This window comes from Patiria miniata, unplaced genomic scaffold (assembly GCF_015706575.1).
Source record: "Patiria miniata isolate m_02_andy unplaced genomic scaffold, ASM1570657v1 HiC_scaffold_20, whole genome shotgun sequence".
NCBI classification, from domain to species: Eukaryota; Metazoa; Echinodermata; class Asteroidea; order Valvatida; family Asterinidae; genus Patiria; species Patiria miniata.
In genome coordinates this window covers 38649447-38662981 of record NW_024037059.1, presented here as the reverse complement: position 1 = coordinate 38662981, position 13535 = coordinate 38649447, and the positions used below count along the sequence as shown (strand labels likewise).

Here is a 13535-nt window from a genome sequence, read left to right as displayed (position 1 = left end):
TAACTAATGTGATGCTAGAAAATTATCAATTCAATTTGAAAATCTATTTTTCAAGGTGCCACACCTAAAAAGTGCGTATACACCAACTTTAAGATCAGGATTGTCATTGTATTTTTTGTGAGATTTCGCGTTTGATTTAATTTCTTGCCTTTAAAGTGTTTGAAAAATAAATTAGATTTGTTAATGTGCTTGGTAGCTGAAATACAGCGTGTAAGATTTGCCGTTGTGTATTCATGTTTTATAATTTAAATTTGATACCTAATATGAAAACTTGTCATGAAACAAGGCGGCATTAAATGCACAACGATTTTATGCTTTTAAAACAAATTATCTCGTCTTAGCTTAATGCATATATCAACGTGTTGGGGTGTATGTGTGTGTGTTTTCACTTTCTTAACTATGTATTTAAATAAAGCTATACTAATCTTTAAGCGATGTTTGAAAAAGTACTCAATATAAAGCTTACTGGTTTATACGAAATACAAGTTTCTCTGGGGGTTTTTATTTTGTACCATTAATCCATCCTATTTTGAGAATTAGACGTTATGTTGCAAACAATCGTCTAAAGATACTACGTTTTTAGATAAGATGAGTTTTTACGCCAATTTTAATTGAGATAAGGACATGTTGTTTGCGATTGATGTAAGTTTTATATATTTATATTTTCTCGACTTGTAATTTACTAAGTGTCTTTAATGAGCTGTCTAACCATATGAAATTGCCCTTTTAAGGATAAATAAAGTATTTTGAATTGAATTTGAATTGAATTGAACAACAATAAGATGCCCTCACCGCTGTATTATGCTCATGTCGCGCGTGCATCAGCCCAGCTGTACTGGTGTCAACTTGAGAATTGATGTTGACATGATATTACATGTATCCAGATAGTTTATCACCGTCATAGTTCAAGTACCTGTTATATTTCGGATATTCTGATACAATATTTCCCGCAAGTATACCAGCATATTACGCTGGTCGGAGTTTCAATAAAACACCGGGTGTCACTTCTGTATATTCAACAAATATTTCTTTGAGAGACAATTATTTTGTAACCGCTTGGGATCAGGTGTTCTCTTTGTTCGTGCTGGAATAGAGTGCCTTTTAAAGTTTTAACAGAGGCTCGCGCGACGATCTTAATTTAGCCACAATCTTCAAAAGCTTCAAGTCTGTGAGTATAATAGCGCTGCTTAGTGCCGGTGTGAGTGGGGAAGGGCCGGGGGGTGGGTGAGGGGATCGACTGCCTCTACACATACAATCTCCGTGCTGCGCTGCCCATCAAAATGTTACCACCTTTCAAACATTTTTGTGAGATTTTATCGTGATTTTGTTCCCAGTACAGCCATTTTGTCTGAGATTTCGTAAACTTTCCCCAAATTTCCGTTTGTTACTTGAATATACTGATAACAATATTTCTACCTGAATGTTCCGATAAAATCATAGTGAAAACCTGTACGGAATCGTAGGAGAATAATTCTGCAGGGGGAAAAATGTTTTAAAAGGTAGCATGATGGATGATCCAGATGGTAATGGATACATAATTGCCAAGCAAAAAGATAAACTTAAATATCATTTCAGGGGCTTGCCCCTCATCCAACGAAGTGTTATGATGCAGTAGAACTACAAAATCCCATAAACGGGCGACAGATTTTGCCTTATTGGAACTACAAATTTGTGTCGCCCTATTGGTAAAAAGACCCTTAGGACAAGGAATTTTACCGTCGCAAACCATCTAAATGGAATCCTCGTGGTCCAAAATATAAGTATACAGAAATTCGTGGAAGCAGGATAAGGTCATGCTTGTTGGCATGTTTGCAACGCCCATACCCATGCACATATACATGGAAATTGAGGACACATTTTGAGGACATTCTTTTTCATTAAGGATATGTACCCAACTGAGGACAGTCCTCGATTGGAAAACAGGCACAAAACCAATGAGAAGCGCTACAAAAATAGTACAAAACAAAAGAAGAATGTGATGTCCACGAGGATATGTACCCAAATGAGGACTGTCCTCGATTGGAAAACATGTACAAAACCTATGAGAAGTGCTGCAAAAAATATAATCAAAAGAACAGGGGATGTCCTCGATTTTCAATAAAACCAGGTCGATCTCCCGGAGATGGATCAGACCTCTGCTCAGCCGTTATACCCCGGGGAGGCCCAGCCGCTCGTCTCGCCAACGCCACCGCAGCGGCCAAGCACTCTTCACCGGACCGCCTCCAAGCTAGCAGTCCTACAGATCCTGCTTGCCTGCATCTCGGTAGCACAGGGAATCGCCGTCGTAGCGACAGACACGAAGAAACTCAGCTTTGGGGTTTCGAACATATTAACGGGTCTATTGGTAAGTTCAAACACGATTAATTTAAAACTCCCTATAGGCTTTTTTGCTAGGAAATACCTTTTATTTTCCACCTGAACAGGTATCTCATCCTATTAGTCCTATTTTAAACCCTTTCAGCATCATATGTCAAAATACTACAGAAATTGCACAAATGAAGGATAACTGCATAGTAGGCTAATACACTAAAAGGTATTTCCACCAAATTCATTTGTACTCTTGTCATAATGTGCCATGTTATTTGTAATTAGGATTAGGCGTGCACAAAATAATAGGTACCGTGAAAATCCCTTACTATGGTAATGTTTTGTGTACAGGATAAAAAATGACTACTTTTACATAATTGGCATTTTCTCAGCAACCCAAAGTGCAATTTTCATGATTTTGTTAGTATTTGAAAGAAAAAGCTCTCAGCTTTAATCTGATATGCAAAACATAAAAATCCACTTTTTTTTTTTTTTTTTTTTTTTTTTTTTTTAAAGGCAAATGTTTTAGGGTTGCATTTTTTTGGGTCACCTATTATAGGCTATATACATTGTGATGATAATAATATACACGAAGACAAAGATTACTGAAAGTGCCACAAAAATACAAATGTTTCTTTTTAATTGAAGTTTTGGGTGGGATTTAGCACCAACACCTGTACAGGTGTTGGTGTTGGTGCTAAATCCCACCCAAAACTTCAATTAAAAAGAAACATTCGTATTTTTGTTGATAATTTCACCGGAAAATTATGTCAACTGTATTGTCTGTAATTTTTGTATGCAGCTGCACCTTCCCGCGGGGATCTTCGGTATTTTGTCCCAGAAATCCACAACACCAGCCTCGGCGCGGAAAAGCTTGGTAAGATTTTGGTTTGCCTAAAGCAGTATACCTGAAATGAAATCGAATGGTATTGTTTATCTAAGACTTACGAAATCACTTAAGAAATAAATCTGAGACTCCATATTAACGTCAAGTTGGTGACATTTTGAGATGGACAGTGGTTTTCGGGTGTTTTTTTTCTTTTCAAGACGATTATGATGGTCGTGTTATTGAAAGTTATTGGTAAGGCCTCGAACTGTTCTTAAAAAAAAAACAAGCTTTACACAACACACTGAGTATACAGTGTTTATACGTCGGTGAAGGGCAAAATCTAATATTGATTTACATAACCCCGACGCAAAATTCCATCTTATTAATTGCGGTACCCGTTGCTACATGTTCATCAGATTCGAACCAGCCAACCGATCCCGCAAGCTCGGTGGTCGATTGGTACGACGTCTGCACTTGAAAGCTGGAGGTCTTGGGATCGAGTCCCACCCGAGTGATTTTCCCCCTTTCACCCGGGGGGGGGGGGGGGTGTATACACTATTTATGGGTAGGTGAATGGCAAATCTAATATTGATTTACAAAGGCGATGCAAAACTCCGTGTAATATGAAAAGCGTTTCATAATAATTATTTACTTCTAATTACATTGTTGTTGTTAATCTCGCAAGACTCTCGCAAGCCTAGTGATGTCAGTACTTTCGTCAAGCGCAGCCGTTGTGAATTTCACCCTTTCCCTCATCTCAGCCGTCGAAGACATCAACAGAGTCGATGTAAGTGAAATACATTCCTATTGCTCATCTGCATGCTGTTCTGTATGTAAACAATTTTAAAAACTGCGATTTCTTTTTCTCGAAAACTACGCTGATCTTTTTTTAACAGTGTTGTTGAGGAAAAACAAACACAATTTTACAATGATTGGCATATCCTGGATCATAAAACCTTCCAACCGACAAATCCAAATGCTGGTTGTGCTAATGAACGGGTTGTTTTCAATAAGAAACTGGGTATTCGTACACAAATAATGTCAAATGCGATGTACCTGTAAATGTTCTCAATGACAAACAAATGTGGCGTTGACCAAACACGATTTCACTTTTATAGAGGTGATGGCTCGAATCCATTCTGGCCTTGACGAAATTTATTATTACAAGATTTTTTTGTGCTGGTCGTAGTGTATAGCACTGCTCGTCAAAACATGGCGGAAAAAAATATTATATACCTGCTTCGCTCGTCCCCCCCCCCCCCCCCCCGCTTCGCTCGTCCCCCCCCCCCCCCCCCCCCCCCCCCCCGCCCTGCAAACAGGGCGCTGGGAAGGGCAGATGAGCTTCACAGAGTCTTGTGAAGGAAGTGGGGATGGCATTCTGGGTAATTTATCATGACCTATGTATAAAGCATCTGGCTGCAGCTGTACACCGCGGTTAGCCAATGCGCGCAAATAGTATCCGAAAGGTTTGCCATAGAAATGCATACACACCATACCGAATGTGATTTCCTTTTCATTGCGGACCATGTGGACAAATTTTGAGCGTTGAATGATATGCATTTCGAAACTTCTTGAGTTTGAAACGGAGCCTGAGCAACTGACGTGACGGGAGTTACATTTACAGAACAGATAGGCCTAGGTTTTACAGATTTTCCTACATTATGCTTTCAACCAAAAAAGGGCGCCGCATTTGAATAAAAAGAGTGATAAATGACTCAGTCTTAAACGGCCGTTTCAAACCTTGCAGGGTCGCGGTCGTGGTGACTTGCAGGTCACAATTCACGCAAAATCTATCCAATCAGAGCGTTAATTCGTCAGCCCTTCCCAGCGTCCTATTTGCAGGGCGGGGGGTACGAGCGAATATACCTGCGTACGTAACACAAATGTATCGTAGAGGGCGCTAAATAACCATGTATGCGATGTCGTTTGCTTAAAGAAAATTCGCGTCCGGGCCAGAGGTTCATTTCCATATCTCTTCAATTTCCCAATTTTATGGCTTTCGGAACTCTCTAATATAGAATATTTTGAGGGTATAACTTTTATTCATGAGCTCGGCGGAAGGATTTAGACCTATTAACCGGTGCCAGTGACCCTGAAAACATCCATCGAGCTAGAAACTGGTCTGAGTGGTCCATCTCTTTCCAACACTATGCTCGACAGGGACAGTTGGGCCCAACTCATAAAGTCATCATGAAAATGAATGAATGAAGAAGAAGAAGTGCCCGCCAGACTGCCACTTGTGAATCAGACTGGTTTAAGTATCACCTTCGCCCAAAAGTTTGTAGTAGGATCACCCGCACCGTTGTGTGTGCGACATGCTTAACAAGACTTTCAGTGATTAGCCAGTTTTGTGCTTGCAATATGGGACCACAACTTAGTCTTTTCTTGTCTTGTTTTCCAAACAGTCGGTTTCCACGATCGTAAATGACTTCCTCGCGGCGAGCGTCAGCCTGTCAGCTTTGCTGATATCTGCAATGGCGTCTATATGTAGCTGCTTGACTTTGGTAGATGTGCATCATAAGGGGAACAATCATTAATGACGTAATGCCATTAATTTTATTTACTAAGGGAATAAAACATGTGCTTGGTCGGTACGTTTAAAGCCGGATGGGGAAATGACGCAGTAATGACCTTGGGGTCAAAAATTCCAAATATCCAAAAATTCACAATTTTCCAACGATTTTGTACAACAAATTTACATCATGTTTTGTGAAATACCCCTCTGGCTATGTCTATGGTATGTGCCTCGCGCACGTAGTGCTGGAAATATCCTTATATGGAAATCGGCGCGGGCGGCGCGTCCCGCGCGATGTGGCGCAGAACGCAGCGGTGTTTTACTGGCAGCTTAAAACCACCCATATGTGATGGACTATCGACCAATAGGAATGGGTGAACCGTCTTAGGTATTTATGAATGGTGTTTAATATTTTTATCGGTGTTACAACCCTATTCCAATTTTCGCCTTATGTCAGGCATGGTAATGATTCTTTTTAAATAGATTTAGTAATATGTAGCTTGATAGATTGTGCTAGACAGTCGCTTTAATTGTTTATAGACTTTTGTATTTAATTTGTATTTAATAGTATTTCTGTAATTAAAATTATTAATTGCGTATTTGAAATGAAAGACGATTATTACATACATATTGATTGCATAAAAATGTCTTTTTAAAAGATTGAATTTGTTTTAATGCAACATTCAAAAGCAAACCAGCGATAATAAGCACGTGGTTATTAATGTCACCACCTTTAATTAACCCACCTTGAAGATGTTTTAGTTTGGACTATATAAATTTTTCAAAAGTTGACCTTTACTTAATAACCAATTTCAATCAAAATAAAAATATTACTTCTGTAAATATACCCTTGTTCACAACTCAGAACTCAATATAAAAACTTTCGGTTTGACAAAATCCCTGAACCATCTAGGAATAAGCTGAGATATTTAAACCGTTGTCCAGTGTTTTTTTTTTTATATTTCTGTCTTTGTTTGGAGCGAAGGTGCGTGAGTTAAATATTCCCGCACATTGACAACATATTTAACAATTATACAACTGAAGATAGCAAATCGCAACAAGCGACAGGAGTTGTATTCTGTATGTGATATTAACATTCTATTTTTTTCATTAGGTCGCAAGTACATGTTACACCGTTTTCTTTAACATCCTTATTAATCTACAATAACCTTCTTGGAACTGGACAGAATATTCCAAATTGTTATTATTATCATTATTTGTCCATTTTGCTTTGAGCTCTCTAATACTTTAATTGACATGTTTGAACCGCAAGTAGTTGTGATTGCAAAAAGGTGTCCGAAAAGTATAACATACAAGGCAATTACTCATAATGTAAAATAGAAAAAAGTATCAATGTTGATATTAATTGTACAATACCATTTTAAATCTGACATCTAATGCACCAAAATACTGGCAATATAAAATATGCGTACTCGTGCACTGCACTGTGACACCTTAGAGAAAATCTTTCAACATAAGGCTGAGCATTCCATGTAGGCCCTACGGAATTCTTTTATATATACGCAGGTGTTTTGGTCGGCCTTAACATGGGACAATCACGTCCCGACTCAAAAAAGAAAGACAGACTGGCATTTAGATTGAGATATCCCCTACATACCTCCTGGTTGGGTAGTACAAGCCGTGTAGCTCGGCGGTTGGGTGTAGGGCTGGTTGGCCACGAATGTGCCCGGGGCAGCTGGTGTCACGGTGTAGGGCACCGCCGGTTGGTTGTACGCCACCGCCGGTTGGTTGTACGCCATCATGTTAGGGTTGCCTTGCGTTGATATGAACTGGATCTAGATTACGCAAATAAGAAGATGTAGGCCTATAACGTATTGCTTCGACAGCTGCATTTTTGGGACGGAGGTTCATGTCGCTTGGTATTAAAAGATGGGATTTTTTTTCCCCGCGATTTTGATGTTGTCGGTTGGGACAACTCAACGGACTCCGAAGACTTTTCACATTCACATGACTCCCAGAATGCATCGCGGTAACAGCACTGTGGCGTCATTGCGTCATGAGCTTAATTCTCTTTTCTGTAGTCTTACAAAATAGCAACAGCATCAGGACATTTATCGAGTCGGTACTTAAGACTGTTTAATCTGAACTGCTTGTGATAGCAAAAAGGTGTAGTGACCAATGAATACAGAATAGGCCCCACTTCAATTCTATTACTAAACAAATATTACTGTAACCTTTCATTTCAGTGAATAGAGCGTCTGAGCGTGCAAGTTGACCTCAAAGACCCGCGAGAATACAGCACACCTGTGTGTCGACAACGTGTGCAACGTCTTATTTTTGCATTTATTTTGTGTCCTGAATCGGACCGTCCAATCAAGGGTATTAAATGGGTGTACTTCTGGAGAAAGGAAAGCATTTCAATTTGCAACATACTGTAAAATTGTGCAAATTGATAACTATTATGAATTTAAAATGTTGATCTCAACTTCCGTTCAACCGATCACGTAGATAACTTTTTACACGGGGTATGTGACTAGACTGGTCTGTGTTTGGTACCGTTTAACTGACGTTTGGTGAACGTCTAGGTACCAAGTCTGCATCTGGCGAGACTTGCATGCTCTATTGGAATATGGACATTATAATTGGAAGCAATTCATACCGTGGGATTGGTAGGGCGGTACTCGCTCATGACATAACAGCAGTAGACAGAAGCAGTGATTGAGACGACAAGCTCAGTCAAGGAAACAACCACGAGGATGCCGTCCATAGCGATGGGCACTGGAGTGTACTGCATGCAGATGTCAAAATCAAACAAGTTATTTCGGGTACACTACACATGTGTACTTAAAAGTCAACATAATGAAAATCAGTGATGATGCCGGAGCACTTGCGATGGTTAAACGAGTACATCACAAGGCTGATTCGAGGTAATTCACAAGTCCAGTCACAGGTAACAGGGGATGAACTCGGTGGGGGAAAAACAAGTTGTCAGAGTTCGTTTGAAGAGCTTGTGACGTAAGTTGGGACTGGAGGACTTGTGATTAACATGTGGGGAGTTGTGATGGACTTGACCTCAACAGAAGAGATTGAAAACCCGGGCTTTGTCTGTGGCCGCGGATTAAAGATATATGGGCTCCGTGCACTAGTACCCCTTCAACGGCCAGAAAAGAAGAGTTGGAGGAGACCTAGACTGGTTCCCGGCCCATGATCCACTGCGTATTTCGAATGATCCAAATTTATTGGGGGCGGGGATTAGTCTGGGAGACCATCGCAAGTTATATTTGAATGTATTCGCTCACGCAAAGCTAAAGACGCAATCCGCTCCGTTCACAAGTACCCCCTCACCGGCAAAGAAAGTACAGTTGGGGGTGACTGAACGACGCCATCTTGCCTGACTGCAATATTTGGCTGCGGCCACTGCGTGTATAGTACAAATCCCCTGGTGTACGTGCGTCACACACAAGGAAAGGTGCGCGTGCGTCAACCAGCGAAATGTCAAGTTACACTTGGTCTTGTGACAAGCCCAATGGATCATATTTCTTTTAAAAAAATATCCTACTATGTGCTCATTTTGTGAAATGGGAGGGGCAAGGCTCTTTTAATGAAAGCAGATTTCTATCCCTTTTCTTAACTGTACTTATGAATGATTTTACACAGTTGAATACATTTTTGGCAATCAAGAGTGCCCAACCCTTATGTACCGTCAATAGAAATGCAAGGTATTAATTATATCAGAAACCACAAGGATATAACTTCAGAGAGAAAAAAAAAAAACAAGTGGTGACCCCTATTTTTCAAGAATTTCTGCATGTAGCGTAAAACAAAGCGTATTAATTGGGCTTTCACATACCTGGTTTTTGAAAGCGCTACATGCCGAACCTCTTCAAAAATAGGGGCACCATTTGGGTTTGTTTTTTACTCGCTCTGTATATTTTTTACGGAGACTTCATTTTGTCAGTTTGAAATGTATTCGATTTCATCTTACGTAATAATAGCCCCCTCCACCGTAATAATATCCATCGAAAGCCATCGACGCCCCGTACTGGCCAATGTTGGCAGCAGCCATTACAGAGGCAAGGATGCACATGACCATGCAGGCGATGGCCTGTGGAAAGCAAACACGACATTAAGAGTTTTCTTAAGGAAAAAAAATATTTAAAAGTGTTATGAACTAGAGCATAGCCCGTGCCACACACGGGAAGTGAATTATAAGCATTCTGAAAAGGCACTGGAATGATAATAACTTTACAATTGCAAGTTAAAACAAGTGCCCTTTTTTTGTAAAACAAGTGCAGGCCTTTTATTAACTGCGACCTTTTACGAGTGCCCTTTTGGGGTTGGGTGGCTCAGTTAAGAGCAAACGGCTTCTGGGTCTTATTATGATTACATGTAGGTCCTGTTCTAATAAACTTCTCAACCTGATTAACAATTTTGCCAATAATTTATTACTGTCAGAATGAAATTTGCAGATATGACACGAAATCTGCACGATTCGCAGTAGTTACATTCAGTGCCTGGAAAAATATCTTACCAAACATCTTCGGGAGCCGACAGCAAGCGTCACAGACAACACGCCAAGGATTCCAGCCGGGAGGAAAAACTACAGGAAAAATATCAGATAATAATCCACAACACACCGGCTTTATGACTTGATGATAAATATAGTTGAATAATACCCCTACTGGTATTGGAAGTGCAGGCACCACTTAAACTGTTATAGGTCGGATTCTGATTCCCACTGACTCAACAGGTATGACAGGAGCTCTTCAAAATCCAGTGTGATAGATTAATTGATCCCTTATTCAAAGTTTGAAAAGAGTTGAAAGTGTCTTTTAGTTCTCTAATTTTGGGCAATCATTCTATTACCGGGTACACCCTTTGGAACACCATAAAGCAGTATAAAAATAATGCATGTTTATGAGTGCAATGGTAAGAATAATTCCCATGAGGTGACAGATGGAATGTTCCATTCCACGAGGCGAATCCGATTGGAGTTCGCCTCGTGGAATTCAAAAATTCCATCTGTCACCGAATGAAATCATTCTTTCCATTGCACGAATGTGGAACTTTCTTTAATTGTTTTTTTTTACAACGCCCATTGAATTATTCGTCCTAACGCACGGCGCGGCCGCGTTGCAAAAATAGAAGTTCCATTCTACGATAAAACGAACTTGCATTGCACGGTTTCAATATATTGGTCGCGCTATAAGTATAACAGCTCTGATGTAACAGTTATACTAGTCACCAATTGGCAATCACACACCAATGATTTATCAGGCGTTGTGTATAACAAAATAACTATATAACTAAAATAAATCAAAAGAAAACAAAAGAAAACAAAATAGAGGGAAATAGACTAAAGAACAAGATTGCACTAGCTTTACCAAGATCGCTCCCCAGGTGCCCGCGAAAGCAAGCCCGATCACAGATCCAGTGAAGCCTGCGACGACTCCAACAATGGCAGAAACTCCCGAGAGGATGATCTGAAGAACCCCGAGCGACTTGACAGCGCAGGAGTACCGACTGCGCCGGGAGGGCGCCGTGGGAGGCATCTGCATCTGGACCGATTGAATCGGTGCTACGGGCTGCATCTTGTCGTCTAGCTCCTCGTGTCCTTCTCTTTAGCAACTGTATAAGGTACAAGATACAACGCAAGCAGTTACTGGACACGCATGGCTTATGTAAATGGTGTGGGCTTTTTGCTGTACCGGTGCAAGCATATTGCCCGAAAGTGACCAACAAACTGACAAGCTGACCGACTGACTGACTGACTCCCCGAGTACTGCCTGATTATTAATGATATCCTACACTGAAACTTAAAGTCCAGTTTGACTATAGGTCGGCCTAGTCTCGTTTAACAGACGAGGAGGATTAATACCGCGAACAAATACAACCACAACCACCTACATACACTATCGTGACCAGCAAATTTGTCACGATTGTTACGACATAATACTTATAACGAATATTTCTCCTCAACTTAGTATTTTCCCCTCTGATATAATAACTTCAAATAGTACGGTTCCTTAAATGTGCACTGACTATACGTAGAAAATTTCCACTTTAAGAGGTGGGAGGATAAACCCCAGGAAAAGAAAAACGAACGGAAGAAAGGGAGCTGAAAAACCAGGTCTGGGTGGGAGTCGAACCCTGGTCACGTCAATCTGACTCACTCACCACGATTACTATCAATCGTCACAACAACAGTTGCGACCACTAAAACCAGCACGATCGACCTCCCTTGCGACAAGGCCAGATTCAGAACACAAATTTGGGGGCCAACAAAATTTGTTCCCCGAAAAAGCAGGTCAAGATGCATTTTCCGCCCAAATTGTAACTGTAAATTTTTGCAACGTCAATTTTTTCTTTTTCTCTAGGGGGGGGGGGGGATGGCCTCCGTTCACTCATGAATCATGAAATCATGAATCAGATTTGACTAGAAATCATTTTTAGCTGACTGGCCATTCAGGGTCAACTGGGTGCAACTGAAAATCAGTCAATCTGACTAGATTTTTCCAGTCAGTACTGAAAAATAGTTCTGCAAATAACTAAAATTGGAGTCCAATCCAACAACATTTTTTTCTAGTTATGATATGAAACGTTACATGTTTAACTAAATTCCTAGTCAATTTTCAATAACTAGGAATGCCAGTCAATCTTTTGACTAAGTTGTTTCCCCCGGATCCGCCGTTGCCTTACGACCATCATCACCGGGCCTGCATAAACACCACACTCACCGCGACTACAAAAAACGAACGACAAAGATCCTTGGAAGAAATAGAAAGTTTTGACTCACTTGAAATGAACCTCGCAGAACCCCTGTATCAATAACACTGCTTTGCTTCCCCGAACCAGAAATCAAAATGGCCGACCAGTAGTCCTAACAGCTGAAAATAGGCCTATACTGGCACAAAAAGACCACGTCAGTCCGTAGTACACACTGTCACCGGAGGGGGGAAATATTTGTTAATATTTAACCACCAATATAGAGCCCAATTGAACATTGACACTGACGCATATGCTTAAAGATAATTGATGTGCGTCACTCAGACCTCCCAAACTCCCATTATTTAAATTTAATTTTAGATGCCTGACTGGCCAAATGCCGGTGTTCTAAAATAGCATACTACATCTTTTAGTCCCTCCACCGTCAGGTTATCAAAAATAATGCCAACTAAGTTTGTGCTGATTGTAGACGAAGATTTGTTCTTCCTTCTCTTTTGAGTGCAAAGCTGAAATTGACCGCAATGTACTGACACAAATAAGACTGCAAAAACGAAGGTTTTCTAAACTATTGAAAATATTGAATTATTTAAACCTGCTATAATTTTATCCAACTTTTTTAACTAAAAGTTTTGTAACATAAGCACAACTATCTTTGCACACAAGTCCCAAAAAACCTTGGATTTGTCCAGTTCTTTGCTTAGTGGAATTTTACAGTTTGTCAAAGAACAGAGAGTTCTCAGTGAGGAATAGCCCAATCGCAGAGCCACTCCGAATAACAACGATCCGGGTTCAATGATCTTCGTCTTCAATCAGCACAAACTTGATCCGGGTTCAACTTTCTGGGCCATCAGCAAACAGACGTAGGCCTAATGATAGTGCCATGACGCGTGTTTACCGATTGCAGCAACCTCGATCCCATGACGTTTGTGCGGTACGCTAGGCGCTCTCGTCGTGGTATTGGATCATTCGTATATTCAAAATTATTGGATATTTTTTCTTTACAAAATAAATCATCCCAACCAGAGCACGAACTTGATCCGGGTTCAACTTTCTGGGCCATCAGCAAACAGACGTAGGCCTAATGATAGTGCCATGACGCGTGTTTACCAATTGCAGCAACCTCGATCCCACAACGTTCGTGCGGTACGCTAGGCGCTTTCGTCGTGGTATTGGATCATTCGTATATTCAAAATCATT

General features: G+C 40.5%; 1 protein-coding gene across 1 annotated transcript; it reads right to left on the bottom strand.

Annotated features, from left to right (window-relative positions):
* Nucleotides 1-6444: 6444 nt before the first annotated feature.
* Nucleotides 6445-12493, bottom strand: LOC119728104. Its single transcript, XM_038200177.1, has 6 exons — nucleotides 12409-12493; nucleotides 10997-11240; nucleotides 10144-10212; nucleotides 9598-9717; nucleotides 8272-8400; nucleotides 6445-7447 (listed from the first exon to the last, which is right to left on the bottom strand). Exons 2-6 carry the CDS (start codon nucleotides 11201-11203, stop codon nucleotides 7262-7264), a joined length of 711 nt encoding a protein of 236 aa, XP_038056105.1. The 5' UTR covers nucleotides 11204-11240; nucleotides 12409-12493; the 3' UTR covers nucleotides 6445-7261.
* Between the last annotated feature and the right edge of the window lie 1042 nt (nucleotides 12494-13535).